Source organism: Geotrypetes seraphini, chromosome 2 (assembly GCF_902459505.1).
Source record: "Geotrypetes seraphini chromosome 2, aGeoSer1.1, whole genome shotgun sequence".
Classification (NCBI taxonomy): Eukaryota; Metazoa; Chordata; class Amphibia; order Gymnophiona; family Dermophiidae; genus Geotrypetes; species Geotrypetes seraphini.
Genome location: NC_047085.1, coordinates 421,356,695 through 421,384,686, shown reverse-complemented (window position 1 = coordinate 421,384,686; position 27,992 = coordinate 421,356,695). Strand labels below are relative to the sequence as shown.

The window sequence follows — 27,992 nt, the reverse complement described above, 5'->3', positions numbered from 1 at the left end:
ACTATTTTTACATAACTGAAAGGTGCATAATTCTATCATAGCATTTTATTATTGATGCTATAACATCTGAGCATTTGTTAATATCTAACATTTTAACACCTGCTAACCTGTTATTTTTCTTCCCAACCTCCAGGGACACCATTGCTATAGTAAACAAAATAACATTATTTTGAAAGAATCTGAAACTTTTCATTTATAAAGATCCACTGGTTGTCCTGACCGTCTATTCAAGGTATCTGGCTACTGTGACATTAATAAAATTGACTGTACAGGCAACAAGAGGCTATTTAACACATTTTTAAGGTATACACTATTTAAAATTCCATTTCAGTTTTCTCTGTTACTATCAGTATAGTATATTTTTCTCAGAGCAGACTTTTCTTTCAATGTCACATACAAAATCAGTACAGCCATTCACTTAAACATAACACTCTATGGCTGCTGAAAATCCCCCACAGTAATATAGTAAATGACGGCAGATAAAAGACCCACGTGGTCCATCTGGTCTGCCCAAGTCTATTTTTTTCCTTTGATATTTCTGCTGTAGAAGTCGGACTGACACCATCATTAGGTTCCAACAATTGGAGTTGCTGTCCAAGCTCACTTCCAGCCTTTCTAAATCATCCCAAATTATTGTAGTTCCCGTTGAAGCCTCCCCAGCCCATCCGTATAGTCACATACGGTACACAAATCGAGCAAGTCTGCTCAGTTCTAGCCCTAGTTCTTCAATCTATATCTTTCACTTTCTGCTTAGAGATCCAGTGTTTATATCACGCTTTTTTAAATTCCGTCACCATTTTGCTCTCCACCACCTCCCTCGGGAGGACATTCCAGGTAACCCTCCCTCTCCGTGACAAAGAATTTCCTAACTTTGCTTTTAAGTCTACTGCCCTGTAACCTCAATTTATGCGCTCTAGTTTTACCATATTCCCTTCTCTGGGAAAGATTTGGTTCTGTATTAATACCTTTTAAATATGTCAACGTTTGTATCAAATCTCCGTCTTAGCTTCTTTCAGTCTTATCCGGTATTCCTTTCTACACACCCCTTCTTGAGTTGTTTTGGGTCCCCCCCCCCCCCAATGCCCACTATTTTGCTTTTATTTTCTTTGCCACTACTTTAGAGAACCATATTGGTTTCCTTTTTCTCTTACTTTATTTTAATTTACTTTTTCTTAATTTTATTTATTTCCCCCTCCCCCAACTTTTTCTCAGAGCCCAATAGGAATAAACTGGGAAAGCTCTCTTATATTTTGCCTAGTGCAAAGAAATCTCAGTGAAACAAAAACATAAACCGTAGAAAAAATGCCAATCATAACTGTAGAGTACAAAAAAAATCTCCCACTATTAAACACAATACAAAACATCGTCGGTCTGAATGTTGTGCGTGGCAGACTCAAGCGTAGAAATTTATGGGTTCGTCTACCACTTCCAGATCTTTGGGTGAAGATCGGCAAGTTGCAACTTTAGTACGTACAAATTAAAGTACAAAGAAAACTCGACTGTGGCGTAAAGCCTAATCGGATTTGTATTCCAAGCCTCATACTTGTGTTCCAATAGCCTCTCTCTGAGTATTTCAACCCTCATTTTGGTGCACCAATAGCTTTTCTCCGTGTTTCCCGAGTCTTAGTCTAGTACTCCAATAGCATGTCTTTTCAATGCGTTCCAAGTCTCATTCTGGTGCTCCTTATTTGGTTCTGTCTACTCTCAGAGATTTTGTGCTGATTCTTACCCTTCACAACGCGATGACGGCAAATAGCTGTTTTCGAGGCAGATTTTGGAGGTTAGAGAACAAGGTATCAAAATAAACTGTCTTTTCTGTGTGAAGGAAATCGGTTCCTGGGAGTTGGTGGTCCAGACTTCTAGAAAAGTAAGGAAAGCTGGATGTGTTTCTTCATATATAGATCTGTTTTATGCATGGGTTTAATTGGTTTTAGATAATTAAAAATCAGGATTTGGAAAGTGTAATGCTGGGCCTTTTGCAAAATAAACACAACTAAAAGACTAGGACGAGGTGGAGGGGGGAGGATTAGGTAAAAGGCGGATCCTCTGTAGTCCACCTTATGTTGGTCTGTGAATCATAGGATCTGGAGTAGAGAATGACACGGGGACAAATTGTCCCCCGTCCCTGCGGGATCTATCTTCATCCCGTCCCTGTGAGTTCTGTCCCAGTTCCATCCCTGCAAGCTCTGGCCTCATCTGCACAAGCCTTGAACACATGATTTTAATTCTGGAGGATACAGTTTTTAAGCTTCTGGAGACGTACTGGAGTCTCCCAGCGGAGCTATCCTAGAGGATCTGGCTCCCTTTTCTTATCTGTGCTGATCATGTAGCTCTCTTTTCTTGTATATCTCCAGCTGCTCAAAAGCCATATTCTCTGAATCCTCTGGATCTGCTGATGCACAGACTCAATTTGAGATGGAATACTTGCCACCTCTTCTATAAAAGATTTTCACACTGGCCTAGCATGAAGAGAGAGAAACTTGGCTGGGGAAGGGAAGTATAAGAGAGTTGAAAACTTGAGCATGCTTTACTTTTTTTTAATACCCAGGAAACAGGTTTTTGAGTATGTTGTGTTCCAGGAAAATAAGATCTCTGAGTTTCTAGAGCAGCACTGGATCATACCAGTAGAAAGTTTAAGATCCAGAGGATATGGCTCCCTCTTCTTGTCTGTGAGCAGTTTACCAAATCAACTTCCATGTCTCCCTTTGCTGCTTTTCATCAGGAGCATGGAGAAGAAAAGGAAGTCAGAATCTCTTTCCACTTTAGAAGTCACTGAAAGATCCAGAGGACATTTGGGCAAACTGAAGAAAAGGGAGCCAGATCCTTTGGATTCCACTTGAAGGATCCAGCACAGCTATAGCAGCTTGATTGAAATTCAAAGGATGCTTGGGTGGACTGTTTATTGACATTTTATGAATGAGAATAGTAAAAACTTCTAAGCTAGAAGGTCCTCATTTTTGATCTGGTGGAAAATCTCCATTTTGACTTCCAACTGGAGACCTTTGCAAAACTAAAAGCTACATGCTCTGGATCCATCTATACAGTATATGGACCCAATTTAAGGTGGAATGTATGAAATCTGGAGGATCTGGCTTATACCCAGCCCCCATTTCAGAGGAGTGCACTCAGTGACCACCTGGGGTGTCACAGTTTCATGTGATATGCCTTTCCTCTGGAATGTTGAGAGCAGGGCTGGCCCAACCGTTAGACCAGTGGCTCTTAAGAACATAAGAAATGCCTGCACCGGATCAGACCTGGGGTCCATCCAGTCCGGTGATCCGCACACTCGGAGGCTCAGCCAGGCGTACCCTGACACATACATTAGTCACTCGTATCCCTCAATGTGTCCTGCAAGAAGATGTGCGTCCAATTTTCCCTTAAATCCTAGAATGGTAGTTTTCTCCACCATCTCTTTCGGGAGAGAGTTCCAGGCGTTCACCACTCGCTGTGTGAAGCAGAACTTTCTGACATTTGTCCTGGCCGTGTCCCCTCTCAGCTTCAGGCCATGACCTCTGGTCCGAGTCTGGGTCACATTCGCCAATGTGAATAAAGCTATTTCTTGCTCTCCATCCTTTCCCCCTGCTGGTGAGTGAGCTTGCTCCATTTTATCGATTCCTTTTAGCAATTTAAAAGTCTCTATCAGATCCCCTCTCAGTCTTCTCTTCTCAAGGGTGAATAATCCCAGTTTTCTGAGGCGATCCTTGTAGCTCTTAAATCTGTTGGGTTTTCAAGATAATCACTAATAAATATGTGTGAGGCAGATTTGCATATAATAAAGGTGACAGGCATGCAGATTTGCCTGATTGGCTAGGAGTCCCCCAGGACAGATTCAATAACTACTGCATTAGACAAAACTAACAGTCACCTAGGGCAGCAGCTTCTGGGGGACAGCAAAGAGCAGTTGTAGTCAAGCACAGAAACTCAAAGATCCGTCCATGCATACTTTTACCTATGGAAAGAGTGGGTAATTTTCATGTAGCCTATTTACATGGATAACTGACTTTAGGAAACTGCTCACATTATTTGTGTGTGATATGTTTCTATTTATATAGATAGGTACACACAGACACCACAAAAGTTAACATTTAAATGCATGCCGTCTTGGTGGAGTGTTGATTAGAGTCCTGAAAGTTAAATGAAGGGGGCATGAGGTTGAAGGTTCGCCTAGGGCAGGGGTGAGTCCCCTCATACCTTAGGGTCATAACCTAGTTTGGTTTTCAGGATTTCTTCTTCGAATATGTATGAAATCTGTTTGCATACAAACCCATCCTCTCTCAAATTTGATCCTTTTTTTATTCCCCTTCCAGATCGCTTTGTTCTGTAGATGGAAATTGTTTGGTTCTCTGCTCTCTTCCCCCCCCCCCCCCCTTCAATGACCTTGCATTTCTTAGCATTAAATTTTAGCTGCCAAATTTCATTCTTCAAACTTCGCTAAGTCATTTTTCATATATACACACAATATAATCTTATTAACAGCACATAATGGTTAACCACAAAATTAAACTACACAAAGCACACTGTATGCTTCTCAACATTCATTCCTACCAGAGCACCTGGCCTTGGTCACACATGCAGAACACAGATTATAACCCCTATGCAAACACAGGACCACAGACTAAAAGTACTAATATACACAAATGAAACCCTAAGATACCAGACTCTGCATCCATTATAACACCAGAGAAATAGAAAGAAATTAATTTCTTCCTGAATTGCAAAATATAGACAGCAGATATAAATTCTCAAAACTGATACATTTTAATTAGTAAATAGAAAATAAAATCATATTCCCTACCTTTGTTGTCTGGTGATCTACTCATCTTTTCCCAGTCTCTGGTTGCACTTCCTTCTGTCTGTGATCTTGTATTTCCAGGGTCTTCTTATCCATTTGCTGTTTTTCTCTCCTTCTTCACTTTCTGCCCTACATTTGGCATTAACTTTTAACATTCAACTTTATTACTGCTTTCTTCTCAAAATCTACTTTTCCATGTCTTACCTTCCCTTCTATCCATGTGTACCATCATCTCTCTCTTTCTTCTCCCCTATTCTCAACTATCCTATAAGAAGCATTTCTTCAATCTCTCTTCCCTGCTATACCCATTGCTGTGCACCATCTAATCCCCCTCTCTCCTGTGCTCTGACATCTCTGTCTTCCCCTTTACCCCCTCATATGGTCTGGCATCTCTCTCCTCTCCCATGGCGAGATGCCTGGCAATGGGAGTGAGGGAAGAGAGTTGGAGAAAAGCTGGACCATTGGGGAGAATGCAACAGGGGACAGGCAGATGTCAGTCTACAGGGGTGGGGAGGGAAGGAAGAGGGGGCAGATGCTGAATTATAATGGTGGAGGAAGAATGGTAGAACCTTGAGGAAAAGGCAAGGAGGGGGGAGGAAGGGGTGGTAAGAAAATTGATGAAAGGGCAGTTAAAAGGGTAGAAATATTGACACGAGGAGTGCATTGAGTTTGAAAAGGAATGGATAATAATTAGTAAAACTATTGTTTAAATTTTGAAAAATCAACTTGCAGAATTTGCTTTTATTTGCACAGAATTCTGCCAGGAGTAAATGTATCTTCACATACTGGCATATATGTATTTAGCAGTATGAGGACTGCATGAAAGAGCATGGAGATACCAGGGCTCAAACCTACTGAACTCATCATGTAGTGATGGGAAAATCCTATGAAGGGATTGAAAGGGGGTCAGGAAGAGAATTTAAATAGGGAAGCAGTGTGAGGGCAGAGATTGGCTAGACTAGGGATGAAAGATCAGTATAAAGAACAAATGTGAAGGGCCTCTTGGGGACAGGAGAAACAAGCTAGACTGAGGGAAAGGTGTAGAGAGCGTTAAGAGTGGAGACAGGTATGTGGAGGGTAAATAAAGGAAAAGGAAGATAAAATGTTTGAATAGAGAAGTTATGAGGAGACCGAGAAAACAAAGATATGAGACCTGCTCGGATTATAAAGCAAACCAGAAACAGAAAAATATTAGAAAAGTTATATGTTTTTTTTGTGTGTGGGGGGGAGTTTTTAATTTATGGTGCTTATCTGTTTGACTTTTTCTCTGCTAATTCCAGTGGCATACCAAGTGGAGAGGGGGAGGCGGCTGTTGCTTTCCCCATGTGTCACAAATGCTAGGTACGCCACTGGCTAATTAATTTGATTTGGCTTGCATTTAGTTCTTAGAAACAAACTATATGAACCCCATCGGGTTCTTTTTAGGTTTTCCGACTTGCTTATCTTTAGGGGGTGTTAAAGACACAGGATTGATTCAGAGCTGTGTGTGTTAGTGTAGACTCATGGGGTGGAGAAAATTATGTTCCTTCTTCCTCAGAGTTGACAACCTGCATCCTGGGAAGTGTTCTATTTTTCAGAATAGAGAAGAGCTTAGTGTCTTTAATTCTCAAGTGAGTCCTATTTTTTTTAAAAACTAGCTTATTTCTGCAAAATGTCTTTGTTTATCTTGCATCCAAACTTCTATGTGCCCTTGGCATGGCACTCCATATTTTACTAATGACATTTTTTTCCCCACAGGTAGCCATCATTGTTCAAAGTGACTCTTAAGACAAGGTAGGAGAATGTTGCTGAAGATTGAGCTTTCTGCAGTAGTACACACATGGGTGAAATATGGTGATGGTGGTTACCTCCTAGGTCTCTTAAGAGGCTAAAACTTATTAGTGATGGTTTGTGCATAGATTCATCTGTCAATAATTGAAGAAGTGAGCTCCAAACCCTCTTAAGTATGAAAAGCTGTACTCTAGATAAAATGCAAGTTTTTATTTTCAAGAATAATAGCCATGTAATTAATTTATTTGATTGCAAGGTTGTTTATCTTGATCATTTGCATTATATTAAGTGTTTTTACACTTTTAGGAAGGGTGGATGGGGAGGGGGTTATGTATTTATTGTATCATTTGAAGGAATTGCGTGCTGTCTATTGTGTTAATTGATATGTTGCACTTTGTGCTGGTTTTAAAATGAATAAAAATTTAACAACAAAAAAAAGAACCATAGCCACCATATGAATAAATTCTATTTAGTGCAAATTTCACACATCTTTTCACTGTCAATAAAGGCACTCTTGTTTTCAGTATGAATGTTTTTTTATCAGGTTTTGGAATTCACTTTCCCAATTTCAATTCAGCGATATCCAGTCAATTCATTTTAAAATATTTTGGTTTACTCATAGCCATATTATTTTCTGACCTTTTCATTTATTTTAATAAGCTGTTCCTTTACATTGGGGTCCTTTTACTAAGGCGCTAGCCGTTTTAACGTGCGCTAAATGCTAATGCGTCCATTATAGTCTATAGAAACATAGAAAATGACGGCAGATAAGGGCCACGGCCCATCCAGTCTGCCCACCAATAACCCTCCCTTACCTTTCTCTGTGAAGAGATCCCACATGTCGATCCCATTTAATCTTAAAATCAGGCACGCTGCTGGCCTCAATTACCTGTAGTGGAAGACTATTCCATCGATCAACCACCCTCTCGGTGAAGAAGTATTTCCTGGTGTCGCTATGCAATTTCCCGCCCCTGATTTTCCACGGATGCCCAATTTGGCCCTGATGCAGTGGTTTTGAAGTGTCATCCATGAAACGCTGGCCACGTTGGCTCTTTTTGAAATACAAGCGCTGACAAGCTAAGTAACTCTCTAGCAGCATGTAACTATGATTTGCTGAATGCAAATGAAAATATGTATTGATTTAAAAGAGTAGTTTCAGTGCAGTCTTATGAAGTTGAACTAGTGCAAAGAAAAGAACAATGATAAGTTAAAAGAAAACATAAATTAGAGGAAGATATGGTATTATGGAATTTTTATAAAAAACTAAGAAAAATTTGAATAAGTTATTAGAAATCTTTTATAAATAAAATGGGTTGGATTAAGTGGTTTAGAATAAGAGATACTGGAGTGTGGCCGATGATTGGAGATAAAGGAGCTAAATAACTACGCTGAATACCTCAGTCATTGAATACGACTACGCGTAGGCCCCATTACTGAGGCCTCCCCCTGTATGTAGATTATACTATGCACTTTGTTATAAAAGTGGGAAGTGGTTGATATATATGATTTAGCCTAGTTAACAATAACATGTCTATTTCAAAATCTCTGCTGCTCGAGGGGTACTTGATTGAAAAAATTTTGTTCTACAGTGTGCTTGGCCTGAAGAAGTTGGGAAACACTGATCTAGAGGAGCAGAGCAGGTGGGACTTCCTTGATAAGAACTAGGTAGAAGTTTGCTAGCTGTGACCCCTCAGCTCACTTATCAGTAGTAATCATTTCTTAGTCTCTTCTTGGGTGGGCTGTGGTCTCAAGATGGTCTCTTGAACTTTTGGCTGAGCTTTAGTATGTATGCTAAAAAGGGTACCAATCTTATTTGGGATACGAAATTTGCAGCCTTGCCTAAAGCCGTGCGTCCCAACTTCTTCAAGCCAAGTACCGTCTAAGTCTAAATAATATCAACTGAGTACCCCCAACCAGCAACCGCCCAATCTCTGCCTCAGACCCTGCTCCATAATGGTACTAATTAAAATGCAATTTCTTCCATTTATTTTTCATATACACACAATATAATTCTTATTAACAATACATAATTGTAACCCCAAAATTAAACTATACAAAACACACTATGTAGAGAAAATTTTAATTATCATTTATATACTGTTCTTTTTCCGTGGTCTGACATCGCTCTCCTCTCCTTCTCGCCCTCCCCCTTTCCATGGCCTGACATCTCTCTCCTCCTCTCCTTCACGCCCTCACCCTTTCCTTGGCCTGACCTCTCTCTCCTCTCCTTCACACCCTCACCCTTTCTATGGCCCGACATCTCCTCTCCTTTACACCCTCACCCTTTCCATGGCCTGACATCTCTCTCCTCTCCTTCATGCCCTCACTCTTTCCGTGGCCTGATATCTCTCTCCTCTCCTTCCTGCCCTCTCCCTTTCTGTGGCCCACCATCTCTTTCCTCCCCGCCCTCCCCCTTTTCATGGCCCCCCATCTCTCTCCTCCCCGCCCTCCCCCTTTCCTTGGCCTGACATTTCTTTCATTCTGCCTCCTGCATACTTCCTCTCCTTCAATCCTTATTCCCTCCCCCAACCAAAATCTATCTCCCCCTCCATGAGTCCAACCTTTCACACTCTGCCCTCTCTCCCTTCCGCTGTCTCTGACATTTCTCCTTCTCTCCTTTCTGCCTTCCCCATCCAACATCTCTCCCTCTCTTTCTCCATGAGTCCAACACTTTCTGCCTCCTGCACACTTTTTCTCTCTCTCCTCACCCCATCCCTCAAGTGTGACATCCCTCCTTCCTGCCCCACCCCGGGTCCATCTCTCCCCAACCCCATTCACAACTAACATGCTCTCTCCCCATGCATCATCTCTCACTCCCCTCCACCCCATGTTCATTTCTACTTCTCTCTCCTCTGTCGCGTCTCACCTGCGCAGAAACAGGAAGTTCTGAGAGAGGGCAGGACCCAGCAGAAGAGAAGCTTCCGGGTTAGTGGCAAGCAGCGTATAGGAATTGCTACCAGAGTAGTGTGGGAGAAGCAGGGATAGCGGAATGCAACACTTCAAAATGAATTGCAGGGCGGCTGCAGTGGTGACAACAGAGGCTCCACCAGGGGTTGAGGAGGGTGGGAGACCCATGCAATGCTGCATACCCCTAGGAGTACGTGTACAATGAATTGAGAACCTCTGATCTAAAGCAGCAAATTAAACCCCTTAGTTATTTATGGTTTATTTAATTTGTTATAGCCCCTATAATAAAAGAAACATAAACAATATCAGATTTTTTCCTCTTTCATGATGCTAGTCAGTGAGAAGTAAAAGTACAGAGAAAATGAGAGGGTCAGCTCAAGATAGCATGGCACATCGGATCAGTTGTGCATGCATTCTTTTACTAAAAGAAACCAGAAATCACTCGGGAAGCTGTCTGACTATAATCTATATTGATTCTGCTTCTACTACTTCTGTTAATTCTTTTGCAATCCCACTTTTATTCTGGGACCAGAGGGTTATTTTCATCTACCTGCCAGGACTTTGTAGGAAGCCTCAATCTTCAGAGGCTTAAACCCCTCCCCCTCATACCTCATCACTGTAAACATCGATCTTCCTTCTTACAAGCTAAGCTGTAGGAACTTATTTTTTCTGCTTGTGTTTATTTTCGTTTAATTTCAGTATTTTGTGTTTGCGGTTTTGCTCTCATGCTGCGGGGATTTGGGAAAAGTCTGCTTGTCAGTAATCCCCCTGAATAGCCTGATCAGGCTCAGGGACCTTCCTTTGGGAGCTTGCTCACCCTAGGTTCGTCCACTAGTAGGTTGAGGGCCGGCTATGTGGTTCCATGGAGGTGCGCCCAGGATCAGAGCCAGACTGCATTCCTCTGCCAGGCGTGTTGCGTAGCGTGTCTGAAGGTGGTGAAGGTGACTGGCCATGGAAGTCAGGCCGGTGGGGCAGTCGGAAGATTCAAAGTTCAGCTTTCCAGCAAGTTGAGGCAGAGGATCTCCCCGTGAGCTGTTCAGCTCTTATCTGCAGTGTTTTCCTGTCAGCACATGTTTCTGTGAGTAGAAGCTAACAGCTTGAATCAGATATTTTTTTTGGGGGGAGGGGGGTTTAAAAAGGGGGTTTTAGGTGGTTTCCCTGCATGCTCTACTATGCTGCAGGGTCCAGACCCCTTTGGCTCTTACGCGCGCAGCCTTCACTAGCCGGGGCTATTCGGAGTTGATTGATACATTGCTTCACAGCACACGGAAGTCCACTGGGGCGGCCTGTGCAAAGGCTTGAAGTTGTTGCCATGCCTGGTGCACCCTGAGTCAAGTGGACCTGTCTGTTCCATCGATTCTTCATGTCCTGGATTTTCTGCAGGATGGTCTGATGAAGGACCTAGCAGTAGCTTCACAATGAGTGCAGATTGCTTGTCTTTCATGTATGAATTCTCCCTCTTTGAGGGGCTCACTGACAGCTCACCTGGATGTGGCTCTTTTTCTGTGGGGTGCTCTGCGACTTAGGCCTCCATTGCACCTACCCTGTCCCACTTGGAATCTTACTCTGGTTCTCTACTCTTTGGCTCGTCCACCATATGAGCCTTTTGAGCAGGGGCTCTTTATGGATCTTACGATCAAGGCAGTCTTCCTGGTGGCTATTACCTCAGCCTATGGAATTTCGGAACTTCAGGCTCTCTGCTGCCGGGATTCCTTTATGCATATTTTGAATTCTGGTGTGATGCTGCGGATTCCTTTCTTCCGAAAGCAATTTCCCCTTTTCACATGACTTGGGAAGTCCAACTTCCTGTTTTTTTGCTTCCTCTGGTTCAAGGGAGTAGGGCCGCGTGTTGCAGTCCTTGGACATGCACATGTTTTTGTTGCGGTATCTGGAAGTCGCCAACGAGTTTCTCCTCTCTGATCACTTGTCTGTTCTAGCGGATCCTGCCAGCAAGGATAAGTCTGCTTCTAAGGCCACCATTTCCAGGTGGATCCGTATGGCCGTTTCCGTGGCTTACATGGTGGCTGTAAAGAAACCTCCCTCCCCCCCCCCTCCGAGCGAGCTCATTCTACCAGAGGTGTTTTCTTTGCATATGTTCACCAAGTTTTACAAGTTTAATTTGGTGTCCAAGCAGGATGCTGCTTTTGGTGCCTCTGTTTTGGCAGCGGGCTCTTCAGTCCCACACTGATTCTCTAGGACTACTCTGTTACATCCCACTGGTCCCAGAATAAAGTGGGATTGTAGAAGAACGAAAGATTAGGTTCTTACCTTGGCTAATCTTCTTTCCTGTAAATTCTGGGAATCCGCCCTGTATTTTCCTGATTCGCCAATTGTCTGCCTTTCAAGTACTGATAAGCTGGATTTCTTTTTTCTGACAAGCCTTTATAGAATACCATCTGTTTGGGTTTCGCACTCAGTTTTTTTTTTTGGGGGGGGGGGTCCCTAGTTAGGGGGTCCCTTTTCTCAGTGCATGCTGTTTCTACTTATAGCACTACTGTTATCGTTCAGGTTACTAATGTTTGCTATACTGATTCAGTCGTTTACTTGTTGCTGTTTTGCATTTCTAATTGTGAACAGAATACACTTACTTGTCATGGAGTTTCCCCATTCCCCTCTCTCGTGTTATTATCCTCTACAAATGTCCCTGGCTGCTTTGCTACTGACTGATGTTTACAGAACCAGTGATAATGATGAGGTATGAGGGGGTAGGGTTTAAGTCTCTAAAATTTGAGGCTTCCTACAAAGTCTTGCTGGGTAGATGGAAATAACCCTCTGGTCCCAGAATAAAATGTGGATTTACAAGAAAGAAGATTAGCAAAGGTAAGAACCTAATATTTCATTATTTCTAGAGCGCTATCAGGCATATGTAGCGCTGTACAGACAGGATGCCAGGGTAGGGGTTAGCTGGAGAAGCAAGGTGTTTTTTATATGATATATATTGAATTTCCCTTGATATACAACCTAACAGAATTCATACTGTGACAAATATCAACCTTCAATACATCTGGCAATATAAAGTATCCGCGTTTGATATTTCACAGAAGCTTTAAATAATATAACTAGGAACAGGTGAAAATAAACAACCCACTTCCCCTTTTCCCTTCCCTTCAGCATCAAGAATTCAATAGTATACTACGTGCTGTATGTGACAAACCATCCCATATAGGTGACCGCATTTCTTTATACTGTTTCCATAGTCAAAGTGAGCCTCGCTTAACATCCAAATATTCCCTTTTCAACAATGTAACTATTTCATCTCTCCATAAGGTAAAAGTGGGGGTTTCAGATTGTCTCCAATGTACAAGAATGCATTTCCTTCTTGTTCTCTAGTGTTTAATTGTCTGTTTACCTTCAGTGCCGGAGTGATGCCGCTTGGTCTGAAGCCAACATGCACCATGTGCAAAACCAACTCTTCCTCTATGTGGAAGAAGGGCAGCCAGGGTGAGATCCTCTGCAACAACTGCACTGGCAAAGGCGGCAGCGGCGGTGGCTCGTACAGCAGTGGCAATAGTGGCGGCAACACTTCCGGTGGATCCGGCTTTACAGGCACGTCCTCCTCCTCTCAGCAAAGCAACGGTGGAAGCAAACAGGTGAGCTAATGGCATTCGCAGGCCATTGTGTCTCGCCAGCATGGTCTTCTTGGATTACCTATCTTCCCCCTCTAGTCACCAGCTGTGTACAGTTTCAGAAGCACCCAGTGAGCAGAATGGAGCATGCCTTAAATTTCTGTCTATTTAAGGACCCAGAACTGGGTTTAGATAAATAGATCCCAAGGCGTTTTATGCCCATTTAGTAAAGTTTGTTGTCCTCCTTCTGTGGCGGCTTTAAATTTTGCCCCATTTCCTTTCTGTGTTGATACTGTTTGTTCAGAGTCTAGAATCTAAACAGAGATGTGTGTGCAATACGTGAACAAGTCATTAACAGAACATATAGTGGTCCTTGAACGAAGCTGGGTTAAGCAGTAACACATGCTTATTGCACCTTTAAATGGCCTACTGCGGACATCCTACAGTAAGTTTTGCATGTGGACACGCTAACTACATGGGAATAAAATATTTGAGGGCAGAGAGTGGACATGACAATGCTAATCAGTGTGTGGGGGCATTTTTGTGCACCAGTTGGCACATGAGCCCTTGCTGCCTATCAAATAAGTGTCAGTAAGGGCTCATGCACTAATGGCAGCGTGCTAGCGGGAAAATTATGTAGCTTATGGCCATTATTGCAAAAATTTGCCATTTACCAGCAGCACTAAAAGTGGCCTTAGCACATGGGAAAGACCCGTGTTGGCGCCGTTTTTTTTTTATCCCTTAAGTAGCAGAAAGGTTTTGTCTTCTTTCGGTGTCCTGTGCCACTTTGCATACCTGCTCACCTCAGAACGTAAGTCTGGGCCAATGTTCTCTCTAATTTTTGCTGACCCTTGTTCACATAAAAAAAAATTTCTGTGCAAGTTTTCAGCCTTGACACTATGTGCACACTACTATATCCTATGTTTACAATAAAGAAAGCCAGCAAAACCTTTGTGTACACAGCTGCTAGGTGTGCTCGTAGCTCAACAGGGAATACTGGTCATGGCTCAGGATGCACTTTACATTGGAATAAAGTGCAGTCCCCTGCTATAGCACTCTCAGTATGAAAGACACTAGAAATACTTCCCTTTCACTAGTTACCATCAGTGAATTCCCCCTTTATTGGATTGTTGAGAAAAAAAAACCCTCTCCTCCTCCCTTGTAACTCCAGATTCACTTCAACCTCTTCCTTGTCAGGTTTATGGTCTTCCTGTTTTGCCTTTCCTCAAGAAACAGGCTTTTGCTGGCTATTTAGAGAATACGAGCTCTTTGACTCACCCAGTGCTTTTCCTAATGCTGACTCTGTATGTTTGCTATGCAGTCCAAGCAGGAGATGCACCGGCGCTCAGCACGCCTCCGCAACACAAAGTACAAGTCTGCTCCCACCGCTGAAAAGAAAGTCTCCACCAAAGGCAAGGGAAGAAGACACATATTCAAGCTGAAAAATGTATGTTTTCAAGTACTCCGGTGCAATGGAATTGTTGGTGCTGGGATCTGTGATAACATTTGGTCTTTCATACCCACTTTGGTACAGGGAAGGCCTTTGTGAGTTAAGATGTTTGGTAGCTAAAGTAGCAATTGAACATGTCCTTTTATATTTTGCCCCGGTCTTGGGAAGCTCTACCTCACATTCGAGGCTAGTTAGGTAAGTGCATGAAGATAAGGTATCGGCTAGTATGCCAAAGGATCACAAGTCTGCTGGTCAGGGAGATATGGAGATATTCTTCTACAGCAGTGGTCTCAAACTCAAACCCTTTGTGGGGGCCACATTTTGGATTTTTAGGTACTTGGAGGGCCTCAGAAAAAATAGTTAATGTCTTATTAAAGAAATGACAATTTTGCATGAGGTAAAACTCTTTATAGTTTATAAATCTTTCATTTTGGCTAAGTCTTAATAATAATATTGCAATTTATAACTAAAGAGACATATGATCAAGAAACTGTTTTATTTTACTTTTGTGATTATGATAAATATACCGAGGGCCTCAAAATAGTACCTGGCGAGCCGCATGTGGACCCCGAGCTGCGAGTTTGAGACCACTGTTCTACAGGAACCTACTGCTGTTTACTAAGACACCAAGGTTATTTTGTGTTTTACTGTTCTTTGTATACGGGGGAGGGCAGTATGAAAGGAATAAAAGCTGGGAGGAAAGCCTTAATTAGTTACGAATGAAAACTCATAGCACCAAATTTTAACTTTGTGAAATTAAAGCTCAAGTGAGCCGAAGGGAAGTTGTTGGGATACCAAAAAAAAAAAAAAAAAAGAAGGCCCTGATTTTATAAATTACGCCTAGCTAATCTAGGCACCTAGCTTAACTTTTTTAATTGGCTTAATCGGCGCTGATAATTGAAAGCACCATTCAAAAAGCTTAAAAATCGATTAATCAATACTATCTCCCTGCTTAATTGTGATATGTACAACTAGTCTGTTTCATGTTTGAGTTATCTTTTATAAATTTGTATATTTATAATAATTACCTGTATACTTTATATATTTATTTTGAAAAATGAAAATGATTCTAACAAAAAACAAACAAACAATTAGCTGGTAGGTGCCCACCATTTCGAGGTAGGCATTTACACTGAGGTGCCTACCAGCAAGTAGGCGTGGTTGGGGGTGGATTTGGGGCAAATTTTAGGCGTGATTTGACTTAGTCACAAATAGGTATCTAACTTAGGCGCACTCATTTAGGTCAAGGAATTCCTGGCCTAAATAGCAGTACGCCTTAGCTTTCAATGCCTATCGGAGCCTAAGACCATAATTCTTATAAGCAGCGCCTAGCAGATGATTGACAACTGTGCTGAACGATGCCTAGGAGTAAAGCACCCTTTATAGAATTGGGCCCAAAATGCCCAGAAAGGGATGATTTAAATATATCTGCATATGTCTGCTATCGTGCCCAGTGCTTCCTCCTAAGGAGTGGCCAAGTGCAGGCAGATTTTTTTTGTCTTGTGAGCAACGAGTTCTAAAAACCAAACTTTTTGATCTCCATATTAGCAATGCATTTCTTTAAATCGCACACAAAACCATCACACATATGGTAATTGATTTAGTTTAGTTAATTTTTTATAGTTTTAATTTTGCTTGACAGTCTGGTCCAGTCAGTGTTTTTGTGAATAACCATGTAAAATGTATGAGCGATGGCTCACGCATTCTGCTTAGTGAGAACATAGGTCATGCCAGCTGTGTATTTTACAATAATTCAGGACCTTCTTAGTCTCCAAGCTCTACTTTTCCGATATCGTTCACAAGGCTCCTGGCCAAGGGTTTATGCGTATTTTGTACAGTAGTCTTTTTTGGGTGCCCATTTTTAAATGTGGTTCCTTTTATCATCTTGCTAGACCAGCCTAGACTTATGGTTGTATCTCCTTATTAGCAGATGGATGCAGAGACAGAGTCTGACATCATCATTAGAACAGGTGGTGCAGCCAGAAAATTTCCAGTACTTCTCTGTCTCCAGCAGATATGCAGGTGGACTGGTACTGCAATTTCACTCTTCTTGTGTTTTTATCAGCTTGTGGGCTAGATTCCCTGAGTCTCGGGCTTCAACCTTTGGTTCTCTGGTTTGAAGTCTCACCAGGAGATTCTCTGGTAGGATCTAAGCCAGTCCACTGGTTGAGGTTAAGAAAGAGTTCCTTCTCTGCAGCCTGGAGTTTTGATCTACTGGCTTTAGCTCTGTATGCAGGGCCATGCTGGGCCCTATGGGGCCAAGCAGCTGGAATAAATCACCCTCCTTCCCTTTCCCCTCCCCCAACCTTCAGAAAAAAGGCATTGGTTGCTGTTGTTTCTTATCTTAACAAGCAGGTTGCTTTTTGACAAATAAAAAGACAAGAATGAGGGACAGAATGGCAGGCTGAAGCACAGCTTTCTTGCCCAGCAGGTAGCAGGCTTGTTATAGTTGGATACATGACAGCCAATTCTGCTTTTTCTGGAGCTGGAGGAGAGCTGCATGTCTGCGTTTGGGCATGTGCAGCGCTTCCAGAGCTTCTGTTTTGCTGATTCTGTTGTAGGGCCTGCAGGTCCCACTGCTGAAGCACAACAGACAGTTCCTTTTGCATTGTGTGCGATGAGGATAGTGCTGCATTGCATGTGGAAACCAGAGAATGCCTAGGACTCTTCCCAGGGCAGGAGCACACTTGAGGAAATCTGTTTTTTCACTGCATCTGAACTCATTTCTATGGTAATGCCAGCCATCATATTCCTGCATTGTGTTTTGCACACTTGCAGTCCAAAATGAAGTTTTCCCCAGCCTTGGGGGAGGGGTTGCCTGGTGGCTTCCCCCACTGTTAGACCTAGTGTTGAAGGAGAGGGGCATTTTTTTTGGCCTTTCTAATGGAGTGTCTTGGGCAGGTACTCTTGGAGCTACTAGGGCATTGCCAGTGGTCAAGCCCTCCCAAGGGTCACGTCCTGGGTGTCCCCAGGAATCTATAGTCACCAATGCAGTCATGGTCCTCCAGAGGTGGCAGGAGTGGCTGATCCACCTAGTTTTCTTCATTCTCCTTTTGTGAATGATGTTTGGGAACTGAATGAATTCCTAGAAGGGGTTCTTCTCTGGGGGCTTCTCTCCAGACTCTGGAGTCTATTTCATCAAGAAGGGTTGACTTCGCTCATTGATCAGATGTTAGCAGTCCTTATGGTTCTCTCTGTGTTTGCAGAGTTTTAGAGGGCTCCCTAATTTTGGAGAGCCTGAAGAGGCCTCCAAAAGCCTTCTTTTGTACAATGATCTATTGAAGTTGATACTAGCAAAGTGGGGGATCCCAGGTCTGATTCTTAAGGTGACTTTGAGTGTTCTGATTTTTAAAATATATTTTATTATTTGTTTACTTAATCTTCCAAGAAATGTGGATTATGCAGGGATATAAGTATTTTAAATAATTTATTTTTTATTTATGTTGCTTTCTTTGTTAGTCAATGGCATTAGCTCATTGGCACATTTCCTGGTTGTACCACCTGTTGCATTGATGACATCAGAATCTTCAATTCTCTATCTCCATCTGTGGAACAACTTAGTTGGACAGCTAAGGATAATGGGTAACATATAGCACTTTAAAAAGCTTTTGAAGACATCTCTGTTTGTAGAATCTTTTTTTAAATAGATGAGTACTTTTTAATGGGAAGTAGTAAATGCAGGTTGAGAAATTCTTATGTTTTGTTATTACTTTTTATTTTATGCCAGGCAAATCCACTAGGTAGATCACGAAGGAATCAGAGGTAGATCACCAACCCCAATTGGATCCATCTCTCCAGCAGTTTGCCCCGTCGCTAGGAGAGAGTTCGTGCTGGCAGGTCATCTGCCGAGGGCTTACCGCCACTGCTGATCCTTTGCCTGTCTTTTTTCCCTGCCTGTGGGAATCTTGCCTGCAGGTGCTTTGGGGGCGCTTGTTGATTTCGTGCCAATAGTTTGTGGGTACCCCAAGGAGCCGCTACCCACGCCTTGCGACGATACCCCACAGGCTCGGCTTCATACCTGGTCTTCTGCCTCTCAGAATCACCAATTCCTGCCCCCGCCCCCAACACCCCTTAGAGGTGTGTTAGATACCAGTTGATATTCATTCACCGGGGCTTTACCTGAATACACTTACCATATTAGTTGTGTCATGTGCTGGTCGTTGGTCGCTTTATAGTTCGCTTTCATTAAACGTTTTTGGGCAGACACAACAAAGTGTCAAGAATTTGGTGATTTTGGCGGGCTTTTCTAATTTTGTTCTAACTTGCCTTCGAATTGGTTCAAACCACTGTGACTTTTGCTTGCCTCTGAAATTTATTTTTGCCTAGCCTTTGTGTTGATTCTACACTGCAATTTTATTTTGCCTTTGCTTTGATTCTACACTGTGCAGAATTTATTAAATCGCTTGTGGTGGTATTTGAACTTGTTTGGCGGTATTTGATTTCATCTGGTTTGCTGGACAGGTGTTTGAGTTTTTTGATGATTGTTTGGTGGTATTTGATTATGAGTGCCAGTATGATGAATTCTTATTTTTACTTTTAGAACTGCATGAGTGGTTTTGGCATCTCCAGTCCTTGTATTGCACAACATCCAGAGGTCTTCAGTTCCTATTGATCTTTAATATTTTGGGACAGTGACAATTTTGGACCAGATTCAGCCAGTGTTTATACTAATTTAACAGATTTGGCTTTCTTACATCCAGTCACCCTAGTATAACAAAGATGAGTGTTCAAAGAAGATCAAAACCTACCACTTTCATGATGAATGGGAAATGGACTACTTCATCATGGTGAAGACAAGTGTTGTTGTCTAATTAGTAATGTCCCAGTATCCTTGCCCAAAAAAGGGTAATCTGGAATGTCATTATAAGGCTCTGCATAGCAATAAGGTTGATGCTGATTGTCTACCCAAAAATGAAATTCGTAAACTGAAGCTCAAAGAACTTAAAGCGAAATTGGCTACTCAACAACTGTTGATGGCGAAGCCAAGGTCACATTCGGTCAATGCAACCATAGCATCCTTCAAGGTCAGCAACCTGATTGCAAAGAAATGTAAACCTTTCACTGAAGGGGAATTTGTAAAAGATTGTTTTTCTTGAAGCAGCTGACAATCTTTTTGAAGGATTTAAAAATAAGAAAGAGATCATAGCTGCTATTCAAGATGTACAATTGTCAAGAAACACCATCGTGCGGCGAATAGAAAAGATGTGTGGAGATACAACTGAACAATTGTTGGAGGATGTTTCAAATTGTGTTGCTTTCTCACTCCAACTGGATGAATCTACAGACATAAGAGACATATCCCAGTTACTAGTGTTTATCTGGATGGTTTTTGAAGACTTCATTGCTAAAGAAGAACTACTTGGAATGATTTCTTTAAAAGGGAGAACTACCAGTCAGGAAATATTCTGTTCTTTCCATTCTTTTGTGACAAAGTGTAATCTTCCATTTCATAGACTTGTTTCCATCATTACTGATGGAGCAAGAGCAATGACAGGTGAGGTTAAGAGTTTCATAGCCCTCTATAAACAGCATGACGACTTCCCAGATTTCCTTTCTTACCACTGCATCATTCACCAGCAAGTTTTGGCAAGCAAGAGACTCAATGCAAAGACTGTCATGGACATCACTTTCAAAATTGTAAATTCAGTTCGTGGAAGATCACTTCAAAGATGGCTTTTCAGTCTTACTCTTGATGAAGGGGCAGCAGAAATCATTTTGCACATGTATTGTGGCTAAGTAGGCATAAATTTCTGCAAAGATTTTGTGATTTGCTGAATGAAATCCTAAAGTTTTTTGAAGGAGAGGGGAGATGACCAGGCAGAGTTGGAAGATGAGGAGTGGTTATGTGATCTGGCATTTCTTGCTGACTTTATAGACAAACTAAGTGATATGAACCTTAAACTACAAGGTAAAAACAAATGCATTGGTGAGATGATGAGTACAGTTTCATCCTACAAGAGCTAATTTGAGCTAATGATGACTGACCTTGCAAACAACACTTTTGATCATTTTCCTAATATGCAGGACCATCTGGAACAATATCCAAATTTTGTTTTTCAGAATGGGAAATATGTGACAGAAATCTGTTCTGTTATCCAGGAATTTGAAAATAGGTTCTATGACTTCCAAAAATATTGGGACAGTTGTGGAGTACGTGTCATACCCATTCAAAGTAGATGTGAACATTAAAGAAACTACAGCTGCTATCATTGAACAAGAGTACACAATGTTTCAAAATGACAGATGAACATCTCCAGGATTCCCTGAGACTAGCCCTCATGCAATATTCACCCAATTTCAAAAAGCTGATGGATGAAATGCAGGCTCAGACGTCTCACTAATGAGAAATATTAAAGATTGTGCAAGATCAGCCTAGATCAATACTCGACCTAAATTTAACACAAATTACTTGATAAAAGTTAAAGAAAGTTATTACTCAATAAAACTTTAAGAAAAAATGTACTTTCCATTTCCCCTCACAGTTCTTAGTGGATCTTTGTCTCTCTGTTTTGTTTTTGCTTAATTTGTTTAACAGCTGATCACATCCAAGTAAATGACAGAAGGTTCATTAAAAAGGGGGGGGGGAGAATCCTCCAACTTTATTGGGTTAAAATTTAATTTGAAACTCATTTGAAACTTAATTTTCATGGTGGTAGATCACTGGCAGTTTGGGCCGGAAAAAGTAGATCATGACCTGTTCAAAGTTGGGCATGCCTGTTTTATGCTATTGATTTTATTTTGTATTTTATGTATGTATTTTGTAACCAGCTTAGGTTTTAGGTGGGCTTTAAGTTTTTTTTTAAATAAATAAACGCATTGGTCTAGCAGGACTCAAAAAAAAGGAAATTAACAGATAAGAACAAATTTCAACTTATAGTTAAGAGAAATCTTAAAATGATATTTATTGCATTCTGTGTTTCCTAGGTGTGTAACTGCTCCACCTAGCCTTAAGTCCAACCTGCATGTTTGTGTTTATCGGGTGTTTGGTTTTGTTCTTTTTCTTCACAGTTCAGTATATACATTTTTTCTAGAAAGGCTCTTTGACCTGTTGTTTTCAAACATCCTTTCTTCATAGAAAAGGTAGAGGTTATATAAAGCCATCTCCTGAGAGAAATGGTAACATCCAAAACAGTAGCAGACCTCAAGAAAGTGTAGGATAAGTACAGAGGATCATTACCTGTGAAGAAGTGAACTCCTACAGAGATCAGGTAGGGTCTGTAGAAGGAGACAGGTTTAGCAGACTAGATGAATCTTAGTTTTTGGTTTTACCTAAAAGCACCCACATTGGCAGGATTAAAAACTTGAAACATGCTCTTGTTTCACTCTCTACTTGTACCACAATAACCTTTTTTGTTTGTCTTTTAGCCTATTAAGGCTCCAGAAGTTGTGTCCACCATAATCACAGCTGAATCCATCTTCCACAAGGTATGTTCTTTCTGTCTGAGTGATTTTCATTCTGCATCTGACAGGTGTGCAGTCACGTGGTGGGAAGGAGATAAGTCTTGTCAGACAAATCTGAACAATTTCTTTGCCTGGGTGACCAGAGAATTGGATAGAGGGAGAGTGCCACTGTAGATGTGGTGTATTTAGATTTTAGCAATACCTTTGACACAGGCATCTAATAAATAAACTGAGCATCCTCAGTAAGGACCCCAAAGTGGAAGGCGACAGAGGGTAGTAGTCAGTGGAGATCGCTCTGAGGAAAGGGATGCTATTAGTGGTGTGCCTCAAGGGTTCGGTTCTAGGGCCTGTTCTTCTTAACATTTTTGTAAGTGATATTGCTGAAAGGCTATCAGGTAAGATTTGCCTCTTTGCGGATGATATCAAAATCTTCAATGGAATAGACACCTCTGATGGTGTGGAAAACATGAAGAAGGACCTAACAAAGCTTGAGGAGTGGTCTAATGCTAAGAGGGCCATGCATTTGGGCTGCAAAAACCCGAGGGAACGCTACAGTTTAGGGGGTAAAGAACTTTTGTGCACGAAAGAGGAGCGAGACTTGGGTGTGATAGTGATGATCTTAAGGTGGCCAAACAGGTTGAAAAGGTGATGGTGAAAACTAGAAGTATGCTTGGGTGCATAGGAAGAGGTATGTTCAGTAGGAAAAAGGAGGTATAGATGCCCCTGTATAAGACTTTGGTAAGACCTCATTTTGAATATTGTGTACAATTCTGAAGACCGTACCTTCAAAAACGTATAAACAGGATGGAGTCGGTTCAGAGGAAGGCTACTAAAATGGTCTTCAACCGCCGGTCTGCGGACTGGTGCCGGTCCGTTTTCAGACCTCCTGTCCCGTTGTCTCCAGACACAGTTTTGGGACAGCGTTCCGAAGCTATGCTCGGGGACAACGGGACAGGCGATCATTTCCTGTCCCTCCCTCCTTCCTTTCCCCGGGTCCCCTTCTCTTACCACCCTGCCGCTGCTGCTAAAGCCGACAGGAAGTCTTCTTTCTGACGACAATTCTGACGTCGGAGAGGACGTTCTGGGCCAGCCAATCACTGCCTGGCTGGCCCAGAACATCCTCTCCGACGTCAGAATTGACTTTGGAAAGAAGACTTCCTGTCAGCTTTAGCAGTTGCAGCAGGGCGGTAAGAGCAGGGGAAAGGAAGGAGGGAGGCTTTTTTTTTTTTTTTGCAGGGCAGGGAGGGAAGGAGGTAGGCAGGCAAGCAGGCTGGCTTTGGCCAGGGAGGGAGAGAGAGAGGTAGACAGGAAGGCAGGCTGCCTTCGGGGGTGGGCGTGGGACAAAGTGTGGAAGGCAGTGAGAGGGACATAGGAAGGAGGCACTGGGTGCACTAAAGACATGGGAAGGATGCACTGGGGACAATAAAGACAGGAAGGGGCACTAAGGACATGAAAAGGAGGCACTGGGGGCACTAAAGACAGGAAGGGGCACAAAGGACATGAGAAGGAGGCATTGGGGGCACTAAGGACATGGGAAGGAGGCACTAAAGACATGGGAAGAAGGCACCGGGGGCACTAAGGACATAGGAAGGAAAGAGGGAGGGAATAGAAAGGGACAATTCTTGGGCCTGAGTGCAGAAAGAAAGAAATGAAAGAAAGGATACACAGACAGAAGGAAAAGCAACCAGAGACTCATTAAATCACCAGACAGCAAAGGTAGGAAAATGATTTTATTTTCAATTTAGTGATCAAAATGTGTAAGTTTTGAGAATTTATATCTGCTGTCTATATTTTGCACTATACAGTGGAACCTTGGTTTACGAGCATAATTTGTTCCAGAAGCATGCTCGTAAATCAAGTTACTCATATATCAAAGCGAGTTTCCCCATAGGAATGAATGGAAACTAGCTTTGATTCGTTCTACCTCCTCCTCCTCCCCACCCCCACCCCCGAGGCTACCAGCGCTGCTCCATCACCCCCTCCCCCCCACTCTAACCGGCATCGCACCCCCCCTCCCCCGAGAACGCAACCCCGCGAGAACTGCATCGCAACCCCGTGCTGAAAGCGGCATCCGCCTGCCCTTTCTCGCAAACATGCTCCTTATCCCATCTGCCGGTTGTGCCACTGAAAGAAATCTCCCGCCTCTTGCCTGGGCTGGGCCTTGAGCATCTGTGCATGCTCAAGGCCTTCTGGCTCTCGTTCTCTCCGAGATTCAAGTACATTTATTTTTTTATCCATTGTAGTCAATCTATCTTGGGGTTTTTTAATTTATTCCTTGGAAGTTCAGGACATGATGGTGGTAGCACTTCGATCTCTTATGAGAAGAGACTACATCTCTCTAATAGCAATTTTTTTTTTATTTTTTTTTTTATTATTTTATTTATAACATTTTACAATATTACCAAGCATATACATCTTGTACAGAAAAGTGAGATCAAACTACATATTAAACTATAATTCCAAACTTAATATTGCTACAAGGAAATACCAAACTAGCTGTTCTCACACTAATCCTCAATATTATTGAATCCATTATTAAGAGCAGAACTTATATACTTCAAATTAATTAAGCAAGAAAAATCCTTGTCTAACTGAAGTGCAGGGAGCTAATTTCACATAGGCGTTATTACGTTGTTATTCCTTTTTCAAGACGTTTCATTGAGAGAAAACTAATCAATTGAGATGGCTCTGTAAATATATATTTCAATGATAAATATCTCACTACACATTTACATGGATATCTCAAGAAAAAACTACCCCCTATTTGAGTCACTCCAGGTTTTAAAATTAAAAATTCTTTCCTTCTTTTTTGAGTCTCTCTGGAGACATCTGGGAAAATCTGAATATGTTGCCCCAGGAAGTCTTTAGACCTATTTTTAAAGAAAAGTTTCAATATCCAATCCTTGTCTGGAGCCAAAGCCACAGACAACAAGAGAGTAGCTGGAACCGCCAACTCTCTATCTGATTGTTCCAATATTGCTGAAATGTCCAATGACCTCTCCCGGGGTTCCTCCATGTTTTCTTCTTTGAATTGGGGCTTAGCAGGTAAGTAATACACTCTTGTAAGAGGAGGTAAGGAATTTTCAGGAATTTTCAGGAATTTCCATAAAATATCTTTTCACCATTTCTCTGGGAGAAGTTGACAGGATCTTTGGAAAATTTATAAATCTCAAATTATTTATTCGACCATTATTCTCCTGCATTTCCAACTTCTTCCTGAGTAATATATTATCTTTTACCATAGCAATTTTATCACTAATGTATGAAGATGGATATTAGGATTAGGATTGGGTTTGGGAAAGCTGGGGTTTGTGTGCCACTATCAAGGCAGCCTGCTGAGACTGTGTGCTCAGGGAATAGGCTCAGAATTCTCATATTCTGCCATCTCTGAATGTCTGCAATCTTTGACTAGAAATATACTTACCCTTTGTCTGGAATGCCAGAGGTAAAATTGTATTTTGTTTCAGGGAGTGTATTATCAGATTGGAGATGTTGTCTCGGTGGTTGATGAGCAGGATGGCAAAGCATACTATGCTCAGATCAGAGGCTTTATTCAGGATCAGTACTGTGAGAAAAGTGCAGCCTTAACCTGGCTAATTCCTACTTTACACAGCCCCAAGGAAGAGTTTGATCCAGCATCATACATCATAGGTAAGTTCTAGCACTTTGCTGTCTCCTGCTTGCAATCTCTTATGGTAAGCTTATACTACCATTACCAGGGCTGGACCTTGGATCTCCAGAGATTTAATACCCCTAAAATGTGTACCTTTTTGTTACAAAATTACTTTATGATAATTGAGGATTCTGGATTAAGGCTATACCAGGCTCCAGAGGGCATTGTGGTCTGAGGCTCCTGACTAAGGTCCTTTCTTGTGCTGACTTGGATTACTGAACATTATAAAAATAGGACAGTTGCACCATTGTCCCTTAGAGGCCAGGTCGGATTAAACTAGAATCTCAAACAAGCAAAAAGAAACTTCCAGACCAAAACATACAATAAAAAGAAAGAAAACATTCTCTTTAGTTGTGCTTCTTTAAAAATGTTTTTATTTCATTTTGAGTTCTAAACTTTGATAGTTTAAATTGTGAGATGGTCAGGACTGTCCACTCTGGGATCAGTCTGCTTACCCCTTATTTTGAAACCTTATGTACTATGCCTGTGAGCATTTGTAGGCTATACGAACAGTGGGGCAGGAAAAACAAACAGCCCAGTGTGAGCACAGCTTCTTGCTGGATTTCTGCAGTCCCAGATACTCTTCTAGCTATGATGGCATAGCTGACAGAGCTGATGAGAGAAGTTCTTAATGGCTTCACAGCGTATACAGTTCTTTGCAGTTTGACTTCTGTGTTTATTTTATTTGTGGACTTGACACATTTATGCAGCTGTCTCTTAATTTTAGGATATTTTCCTTATAGTATAAATCATATTTTTTTATTATTATTATGAGAAGAATCATTTCTGGAAATTCCAGTGGCCCCTAAGGAATATTTACAAATAGAGCAACACACATTACCCATCTAAAGGCAGTTTTGGATTGGATAATGCTGTCATAATGTCTCTGCAGATCTACTAGACCCTAACCCATGATTTTCCCCAGAATTTCCTGAGTTTAATACTCTTATGTGGTTCTCTTCTTAGGGCCGGATGAAGATCTCCCCAGGAAAATGGAGTACGTGGAGTTTGTCTGTCATGCACCTTCTGAATACTTTAAGTCTCGATCATCTCCCTTCCCTACGATTCCTACTCGACCAGAGAAAGGCTATATCTGGACTCACATTGGGCCTACGCCTGCAATAACAATCAAAGAAACAGTTGCCAATAGCTTGTAGCTATTCTGTTTTGTTTCATGTTTTCAGATGGTCAAGTAATTTATTCCTATTTTTCTACTGGTAGGCATCCCAGTGGCATGCTGGAAAATGCAGACCTAAGATATATAGACTGTTACACCAGGAAAAAAATTTTAAAGCCATTGCATAGCTGCTTTACTTTTTTTCTCAAACAGATAAACAGAGAAAATCTTGCCTTGTTTTGAATCCAGAACAATGAAAAAGGCAAGAGAGATGTCCTTTCAACCAACAGTGTCTTTATTTTCTAGTTGCTTTGTCCCAACAAGAATCCAGGTTTCGGCACATATATATGCCTTCCTCAGGGGACACTGGTTATAACTGCTGGTAACAAATAGCCAGATGAAAAAAATCAGAGTATGCTGCTTTGTGTTTCCTTGAAGCGTACTCAGATTTTTTTTTCATCTAGCTATTTGTTACCAGCAGTTATACCCATGGCTCCTTTTACTAAGGTGCGTTAGGGCCTTAATGTGCTGAATAGTGCATGCTAGACTTTAATGCCAGCATTGAGCTAGTATTATTCTAGAAGCATAATGCGCAGTTTAGCGCGTGGTAATTTTGTGCATGCACTAAAAATGCTAGCGCATCTTAGTAAAAGGAGCCCCCAGTGTCCCCTGAGGAAGGTATATATACATGCCGAAACCTGGATCCTCGTTGGGACAAAGCAACTAGAAAATAAAAATACTGTTGGTTGACAGGACATCGGTCTTGCCTTTTTCGTTCATACTTTTTTTCTCATCACCAAACATTTTTTTGGGACTTCAGCGTTATTCAAGCTTTTGTAACTTGTGATCTAGGTGCACATTATCTGTAAAAACAAAAATCTATTTTTTTTAAATCACTAGGATTAAAGGTTCTTTTAGTTTAATTACCATATATACTCAAATATAAACCAATCCGAATATAAACCAAGGTGACCCTGTTCTCTCCAAAAAAGGAAGAAAAAAGGTTAACTCAAATATAAACTGACATTAGAAACTTGGGTGATCCTGGTGAGCCATTCTACAAAGACCAGACATCCTTGCCATATGTTTTAACACAATTTATTTTAGCATTAAATATTTTTATTACGGAAAACCCTTGAGGAGGGGGATTTTGGATCTCCAAAAGTTGGTATAAAATGTATTAAAATTAGTCCAATAAAAACATTACTTTATTTCCATTTTCTATTTATAAATGTTTATCAATACATCTACAATACTACTTTATTCTAAAGCAACAAAATAAAAATCTTTTCTCTACCTTTTTGTAAGCTCTGGTT

At 41.5% G+C, this 27,992-nt stretch overlaps 1 protein-coding gene across 5 annotated transcripts; it reads left to right on the top strand.

Moving 5' to 3' along the window:
• The first annotated feature begins 152 nt into the window (after positions 1 to 152).
• GATAD1 (GATA zinc finger domain containing 1) lies at positions 153 to 27,972 on the top strand. Of its 5 annotated transcripts, none has more exons than XM_033931167.1 (7): positions 153 to 232; positions 6,530 to 6,565; positions 12,825 to 13,059; positions 14,357 to 14,482; positions 21,851 to 21,910; positions 25,354 to 25,537; positions 26,526 to 27,972. In XM_033931167.1, exons 3-7 carry the CDS (start codon positions 12,835 to 12,837, stop codon positions 26,714 to 26,716), a joined length of 786 nt encoding a protein of 261 aa, XP_033787058.1. In that variant the 5' UTR covers positions 153 to 232; positions 6,530 to 6,565; positions 12,825 to 12,834; the 3' UTR covers positions 26,717 to 27,972. The 5 variants fall into 5 exon arrangements, with proteins under 5 accessions (XP_033787058.1, XP_033787059.1, XP_033787055.1 ...); XM_033931168.1 differs by lacking the exon at positions 153 to 232 and adding an exon at positions 816 to 834; XM_033931164.1 differs by lacking the exon at positions 153 to 232 and adding an exon at positions 1,650 to 1,867.
• Positions 27,973 to 27,992: the final 20 nt, after the last annotated feature.